General features: G+C 38.5%; 1 protein-coding gene across 1 annotated transcript; it reads right to left on the bottom strand.

The window, feature by feature from the left end:
- Window positions 1-3,147: 3,147 nt before the first annotated feature.
- On the bottom strand, window positions 3,148-6,514 carry LOC138790061 (late histone H2A.L3-like). The gene is made up of 2 exons (XM_069968981.1): window positions 6,445-6,514; window positions 3,148-3,583 (listed from the first exon to the last, which is right to left on the bottom strand). Exon 2 carries the CDS (start codon window positions 3,562-3,564, stop codon window positions 3,148-3,150), a length of 417 nt encoding a protein of 138 aa, XP_069825082.1. The 5' UTR covers window positions 3,565-3,583; window positions 6,445-6,514.
- Between the last annotated feature and the right edge of the window lie 2,202 nt (window positions 6,515-8,716).

Raw genomic sequence — 8,716 nt, 5'->3', positions numbered from 1 at the left:
TTTGAATAATAAAAAAAAATCTTCACTTGTGTGTTGTCTTTATTTCTTTACTATATAGACTAAGGGTGGTATTACACGAAGCGATTTTTTTCAATTAACGATTAACGATCTCCAACGATCGCAATAGCGGTTGCCTAATAATCGTTCGTTTTACTACACGGAAAGATTATCGGTTATATTGGAGCAACAAAATTCAAGAACACTCCCCTTTCAATTTGCGAATGAACAGGGAACGGCTAACGACATCTTATTCAAACGAACGATGTGCGAACGATGTGTAAAAGACAAACGATAAAAATAGATCCAAAACCTATTAAACGACCAACGACCAATCGTTCGTCGTTTAATCGTTGTCTACTATTACACTTAAAGATAATCGTTCAAATACGACCTATTGACCGATTATTCGAACGATAATCGCTTCGTGTAAGACCACCCTTAGTACTGGAAGCAGTCAGGGCTTAGTGTTAGCCGGTATAAAATGGCTAACACTAACCCCCCCCCCATCCCACACACACTATTACCCCAGTACCCAATGCCACCAGGGTACTGGGGAGAGCCGGATGCCAGTGGTCCCGGAGCGTCAAAATTGGCGCTCCTGGACTGGCCGGCAGCAGGCTGGTATTATTAGGCTGGGGAGGGCCAAAACAAATGGCCCTTCCCACCCTGGTGTCACTAGGCTGCTGTTTGGTTTTTAACCTGGCTCTTTATGAAAATAGGGGGGACACTACATTTTTTTTTTTATAAAAAAAAAAGAAAAGAGGGGCAATAATTTGAATAGAATAGCTCCTGATATTCGTACAAATATGGAAACCCATTATAGTCTATGGGAGAAAAATACTTGGGACCTGGAAATCAATACTCAACCACTAGGAGGTGACCAAGTGCACAATGACCCCTCATGAAATGCCAACAGCTCTGGAATGCATATGTGACAGCAGGGGATGCATTCCTGGGTGCATGAACGTAAAGTAGAAATATTGATTTTGGTCTAGCGGTACCTGCATAGGTATTAGGTGGTGCGTAATATTAGCGGTGGTGCAAGTGTTTTTAGGAAACAACTGAATCAAAGAACAAAGTTAGTTGGGGGAAAGATCAGGAGCAACATGAGAAAATATTACTCTACGGCAAGAGTAGTAGATGCTTTGAGGAAGCCTTCAGTAGATGTAGTTGATAAAGCTAGAATAGCCTGTCTGGTCTATACATCTATCTGTCCTAAAATAAAAAGGGAAATAGGGCAGACTAGATCGACCAAGTGGTCTTTTTCTACTGACAAGCTTCTATGTTTATATAGTTCTATATAAAACCTACATGAAGAGCAAGTTAAGTCACATCCGCGTGTTATCAGGTTCATCAAGGCAGTGAAAGTTGAAAATTATAGTTTTATATAACTTTTTTGTACTTCAACAGAAATACCCATGGACTTTGAATTGGAGGCAGCATGCCGGCAAATATCCACCTGCCTTTATGAGAGGCCTGCAACTTTATGTAATATGACGCCACAGGCTGAGTTAATTTTTTTACTTTTCTTAAATTTATTTTATTGTTAATAAATTAATGTATTCAGTGTTTATCTTTATTTTTCCATTCCTTTTTATCATCCACCTTCCTGCATATTTTTTTTTAACATGCCCCAAATGATCCAAGCACATGGTAATTTAATCCTACAGTACGAGTTGGAGGGTTGTAGATGTGGGAGTCTAATGCACAGTTTAGCTTATAGGGATACAGCTGTAATAACCAAACAAATGCATGTACACAAACGAGATGTACATTTAATAACTGTATAACAGGTCTATTTTGTATTTTTCCTGACGGACAGAGGACCTTTCAGCTTATAGGAATAGAGCTGTAATAAAATCAAGAAATGCACGTACACAAATGTACGTTTAAGTAACGTATAACAGCTGGGAGCAGACCAAAATACAATTTTGGCCACTATGTATGAATTAGCAAATCCAATATGCAGCCTGCAATCCCAAAGGTAAGTTTTGCTGTGGCTGCAATGGAGTCTATGGACAGGAAAATGCTTGTTGCAAATATCCTAGCGTAACCTTAATAAATAAAAACCCCACTAATCTCAATGCCCCAAGATAAAAAAAAAAAACTAAATCTACAAACACATAGCAAGTTTAACCAAATTATGTGCAAAATAATAAGTACAATTGTACTAAGGAGACTGGTGTAAAGTAGAATTCTCTTAGTTGCCCCTAAAAACCAATCAGAGTCAACTTTTCATTCACAGATTGTGAAAAGTGGAATCTGATTGGTTGCTAGGGGTAACTCAGACAATTCTACTTTTACACCAATTTGATAAATCTCCCCCTAATTGTTTTGCATGTAATTTTTTTTACCAGAGTTATATATTGTTGTAGAATAGTGTTCTGTTAATGGCCTATATAAGTTGCATTATGTGGTTTATAGCAATGCAATTATGGGATGGGGCAATGTATGAAAACTGTCTATATTAAAAAAAAAAAAAAAAAAAAAAAAAAAAGCCTATAGCTCTTTTTCTCAAAGAACCATTTGTAAACTACTATAACCTGTGGGATCTATGATATTGCAGTATATTTGGTGATTAGATGTGATAATACACGTTTAGTAGGCTTGTTGGTATGCATTGGATAATACCATAGTTCTCCTTAAAGTTACAAAAAAAAAAAAAAAAAAGTGAGATGCTTCAGCAAAACTTTATAGGTTTGGAATCTGCCTGTTTGGTGCTGTTTTTTTCCAGTGTTAAAATTTGTTCTACAATGTATTTAAAAAAAATAAATATGTTAGTCTGGGATTCTGTTCAATCCACTTCAAATGGTACAGAGCTGAAAACCCCCATATAAACTGACGAGTAGTGGACATTTCCTTTTCCAGGATTGTTTGGGTCCTTGTAATCTACTGACCATATGAATAGCCCAATAGACATCTATGCGCACTAATTGGAGTAGAGAAATACACATCCATAGATTACAGGGTGTGAATAAGGCCTAAAGGAACTAAATGACTGGGTCACCAAGTAAGATGGATGCCATTCTGTAGTCAAACAAGAACCATAGTTTAATAACAAAGAAGTTTATTGAAACTAATATAAAAGCTATGTAATAAAATTATGAGACAATAAATAACATATATAGGAGAGTCTTCACCGAGTACTCAGAAGTCTTGAGACTCTGCAGTTTTAGCTTCTTGCGAGGACGATCCTTTTGCAGTCTTCTTCGGCAAGAGGATTGCCTGGATATTTGGCAAGACACCTCCTTCTGCAATGGTGACCCCACCAAACAGCTTGGCCAGTTCCTCATCATTTCTGACGGCCAGCTGGATGTGTCTGGGCAGGATCCTGGACTTCTTGTTGTCTCTGGCTGCATTCCCCGACAGCTCCAGGACCTCAGCACACAGATATTCCAGGACAGCCGCCAGATAGATGCTGGCTCCAGATCCGATCCTCTCCGCATAGTTCCCCTTCCTCAGGAACCTGTGGATACGGCCCACTGGAAACTGGAGCCCGGCCTTGGCCGATCTGGAGCCCTTACTGGCCTCTGGTTTCTGGACCTTCTTACCACGACCAGACATCTTGAAAAGTAAATTAATCCTAAAGGCCCATTAAAAAGAAAGTTCTATTAGTTCATGTTACATACAGTTCATGTTTGTCTACATACCAACTTTGTCTTCTCTGTGTGCCATTACCGATTCAGACACTAATACGACCTCATACCCACATATTATATCCGACACCTTGGGGGGAAATTACATTACAAACTGTACAGCAAATATGGCATGCACCAAGAAAAAAAAAAAAAAAAAAAAAAAAAAAAGTCTTCCAAAGTGCTGGTGAAATGCCAATTCCCCTCTAAGGACTTGTTCACATGTAACAGGTCAGCATGTCCTTTTATATGTCAATGCATTAAAACCTCATGGTACAAAAGTCACAAGTAAGGAGACAGAAAAGATGCGGTCTAAGATCGTGCATTTTTTTTTGTCTCCCTAACTTGTGACTTTTGTACCATGAGATTAACGATTAACTCATTGGCATAAAATTACAGAACTCTTAATATCAGGAATGGCAACCTCCCTTTTTTTGGATCAAGAAACCATATAGACTTCCATATTAAATAATAATAATAATAATAATAATAATAATAATAATAATAATAATAATATATTAAAATCTGACTTGAAAGGGAAAGTTCTATAGTAAAGCCCCTATCACACAGGGGAGACAAGAGGGAGAAGGAAAGCTCTAACCTGCCAGGTCAGCGCCCGCTTGCTCCTCATTCCCCGCTCGCCATCAGTGCTATTACATGCGTCGGCAGTGAGCAGGTAAGAGCTGGGCTGAACAAAACAGGCAAAAATTCAGGAGGAGAAACTGCACTAAATCCCATCTGTGCAACTGTTTCAATGCTCAAAGAATTGACATGAGTTTTTTGAGCAGAGGCACACAAGACATCATATCGAAACAGTGAGGCAGGCAGGATTCAAGCAGAGTCCCCAGCACAGGTTCCACTTGGAATTTCCATCTGTTTTCCATCAGTGTGAACATACCCTTAAGCAGAAGGGGTTTTCCCAATGGGGCAACATAAAAAAAAAAAAAAAAAAAAAAAAAAAGTTGTGCACTACAGGCCTGATACTTCTTAACCCCTTGCCTCCGCAGCCTGTTTTGGCCTTAATGACCAGGCTCATTTTTCAAAATCTGACCAGTCTCACTTTATGCGCTTATAGCTCAGTGATGCTTTAACGTATGCTAGCGATTCTGAGATTCTGATTCTCTTTATTCTGGCATAATTTGGGAAACATATTTTACTTTTTTAGGCTGTTATGGGGCTTAGAAATTTATTAGCAAATTATCACATTTTGTGAAAGTTTCCAAAACTGATTTTTTTTTTAGGGACCAGTTCTTTTTTTAAGTTGATTTAGGAGGCTTGTATACTGGAAACCCCCATAAGTGACCCCATTTTGGAAACTAGACACCTTAAAGAATTAATCTAGGGGTATAATGAGCATTTTAACCCTACAGGGGCTGGAGGAAAGTATTCACAATTAGGCCTAAAAAAAAAAAAAAAAAAAAGAAAATTTTAATTTTCCAATAATATATATGTTTAGATTAAAGTTTCTCCTTTCCAAAAGGAACATCAGAGAATCTGCACCCCAAAATTTGTAACAGGTTCTCGAGTACAACGGTACCCCATATGTGGGCGTAAACCACTGTATGGGCACACAGCCGGGCTCAGAAGGGAAGGAGCGCCAATGCTTTTTTAATGCAGATTTTTCTGAAAAAGTTTAAGCGCCAGGTGCGTTTGCAGTGCCCCTGTAGTGTCAGCAGAATAGAATCCCCCCAAAAGTCACTCCATTTTCGAAAGTACACCCCTCAAAGAATTCATCTTGGGGTAGGATGAGCATTTTGACCCCACATGCATTAGAGGAAAGTATTCAAAATTAGACAGTAAAAATGAAAAACACGAATTTTTCCAATAATATGTTCGTTTAGTTTGAAATTTCTTAATTTCACAAGGAAAAAGAGAAAAAAAGTACCCCAAAAATTGTAACACAGGTTCTCCTGAATACAACGGTACCCCATATGTGGGCATAAACCACTGTATGGGCACACAGCGGGGCTCAGAAGGGAAGGAGCACCAATTAGCATTTTCAGTGCAGATTTTGCTGAAGAAGTTTCTGAGCGCCAGGTGCGTTTGCAGTGCCCCATTTGCAATGTGCGGTGGTTAGTGGCAACGTGCGGTGGTTACAGGTAATTTGGGGGGGCTAGGGGTAATCTGGGAGTAAACTGCAATTATTACTATAATAAAAAGTGTGTTTTATTTTTTTGTATGTTTTTCACTTTTTGTACTTTATACATTAATTTTTACTGTATTACTATGATAACTGTGATATTTTCTATCACAGTAATCATAGTTCAGTGACAGAGACCAAATTGGTCTCTGTCACTTTAAATGCCCGATCTCACCTAGGGACAGAGGGGGGAGGCAGGGAAAGCATGACGTCCAGGGACGTCATGATACATTCTGCCACTGCTTTTCATGACGTCCCTGGACGTCATATTGGGGGAAGGGGTTAAACATTGAATGAGATTCTCAGCATGTAGAGTCCACTAAGCAAGTCAAAGAATTTGTTCAAAGTCTCCACAGCTACAAGCAGTTTTTGTTGACCAAGTAGTAAACACATGTCTACCTACAAGACAGCAGTCTCTTGTGACAGAAAGTAAAGACACAGTAGTTAACTTTACATCTATTCATAAATATATGGGCAGTCTGTTTAGGAAGGTTTTTTTTTTAATCACAAGACATTGCAAAGGAGCTCTGCAGATGGACATCTTAGAGAAGCTCAGGCTATAGACTAGTTCAGATGTAACAAGTAACACATTTCAGCCTGTAACATGAGGAGCAGGAAATCATAGCAAAATCCCATAAAAAGAAACAATAATTTACATAAACACTTTACCTTGGAGAAAATCCAAAATGATTCCAGAGTCACTGTCCTCACAACCTTCTCTGCCTCCAAACCTTAAATGACTAACCAGCCAGAAGGATCTACATCTCCCCCACTGATTGTTCCTGATATTTATATCATGTTAATTGATCTCACAGCTGATCTAAAGTGATCCAATAAGGGAAAGGAGTAGCCCTAGGCATTTTGTTGGTCAATCCTAGGCTGGGTTCACACTGTGTATTTGCAATCCGTTTTTCTTTTTTTTTTCCATCCGTTTAAAAATAAATAAATAAACGGATGCATTTGTGTGAATCTGTTTGGTCCGTTTTCCATTGACTTCCATTATTTAAAAAAAAAAAAAAAAAAACGGATCAAAACGGACACAAAAATTAGGTCTACAACATTTTTGTGTGCGTTAAAAATGCAATAATGGAAGGCAATGGAAAAATGCATCATTTTTTAAATAATGGAAATCAATGCAAAAACGGATTCTAACAGATCACACAATTGAGTCTACCCCCCCCCCCCCCCATATCATATGTTAAACAGACTGCAAAAATGCAGTGTGAACCCAGCCTTATACTAGGTTCACACTGCTTTTTGCATCGGGTTCATTGTATCTGTTGCAGTACGTTTACTTTTAGCATACAGAAAAACCTGGTCAACTATGTCTAAAAAAAATAATTTATGTATCTGTTCCAATCCATTTTTTAAAATAATGTAAGTCGATGAAAATTGGATCCTGCAGTATGGCATACCATAACATCTGTTTTACCATCCGCTTTTGCAACACAAACACAAAATTGTGGACATGTGAACAGGCCTTGGGCTAGGTTCACACACAGTATTTCTGCTCAGTATTTTGCAGTAAAAACCAGAAGTGGATTAAATTTGTGTCTCTGGTCAGCATGTATGTGGGTTTGCTGGATGGAATAGCACAGACCTCCATGCTTTTCTACTGTGCTGGATCCCATTTAAAACCAAATACTGCACAGTATACATTTTTTTAACCCTATAGATGCTGCAGTAAGTAAAACCGCAGGATCTATGGTAAGGAACAGAACATCATCCAGGGTGTGCGAATCAATCAATAGCTATGACATCCGTAGGCCTCCTTGAGGCCGTCTGCCCAAAGAATAGACATGTCGTGGCAGAAGGCGGCATCTGGCTGAGCACAGAATGGAGCCTATGGGACAGGAGGGGGCGAGCGTCGGAACCTGCTGGAAGTTATCTGTGCACATTCCGTAGTGTGAGTAGAACAACAAAATAAAATATGAGGCTATGTTCACATAGAGCTATAACTGCATAAATTGAGAGAGTTTGAATTTGAAAAATGGACTATGGTGCTTAAGGCCAAAATCAGCCCAGTCTTGAAGGGGTTAAGTATACTGTAATATATATACACACACATTATATGTATATATATATATAATTATTATTTTTTTTATTAACAGTATATTTAATTGCAAAAGCATTGATTAATTTTAATTAAGCTATTGTACAACGAAAATAGCTTTATTAGAACGAAAATGTGCTTTATTAATTAAATATTAACTGTTACAGGGAGCTGCATTATTGCCGCCAATTAGTATTGCCGGTAATACCATTCCCCGTAATACTTCTTCCCTGCTTTCCCAGGGAGCATAAACTTTATGAAAACAGCTAAACAGTTGTTAAGCCATTTTAGTAAAGTTAATTTAGATTTGAATATTCGATCACAACTCAAAACTTTCGAATAGTGCAGTATTCGATCTAACACTATTCGCTCATCTCTAGTCATTTGTTCTTCCTTTTTTTCAGCATATAATAAGCTTTCTTGCTTGTTACACAAACTGTGTTAAAGCGTAAAGTTTTTTCTTTAGTTTTTTTCAAAATGTAAGCAATTTTTAATATTATTGCAATATGCTTTATTAATCTGTTTATTAATTAAAGGGGTCCATAGAGAATGGATGGAGCTGCGGGTCACATGCCGACCCAGGGGTCCTTTCATAGCAAATGAGCCAGGGTGGTAATCTGAAGATCCCCGGAGAGCACTGGAATCGGACCTCCTGCGATCTCATACTTGTCCACTATCCTGTTGATAGGGGACAAATACGTTTAAATTTAAAAACCCCTTTAACTCCTGAACTTCTTACCATACTAACTGCATTTTGCCATGCAAAATATATGTAAGCTTTTCCTGCTGACTGTACTCAGTGGTATGAGCAGCAGTATAGAATAGAGGAGCCTGGACACCCAGATACTCAGTGCTCTCTGCAGTGGCGTAGCTACCAGGGTCGCAGCG

This window comes from Dendropsophus ebraccatus, chromosome 4, assembly GCF_027789765.1.
Source record: "Dendropsophus ebraccatus isolate aDenEbr1 chromosome 4, aDenEbr1.pat, whole genome shotgun sequence".
In the NCBI taxonomy this organism is placed as follows: domain Eukaryota; kingdom Metazoa; phylum Chordata; class Amphibia; order Anura; family Hylidae; genus Dendropsophus; species Dendropsophus ebraccatus.
This window is presented reverse-complemented; position numbering and strand designations above follow the sequence as displayed.

Bases quoted from the DNA above. Each gene is read 5' to 3' on its own strand.
- LOC138790061 (XM_069968981.1), bottom strand. From the start codon at position 3,564: ATGTCTGGTCGTGGTAAGAAGGTCCAGAAACCAGAGGCCAGTAAGGGC.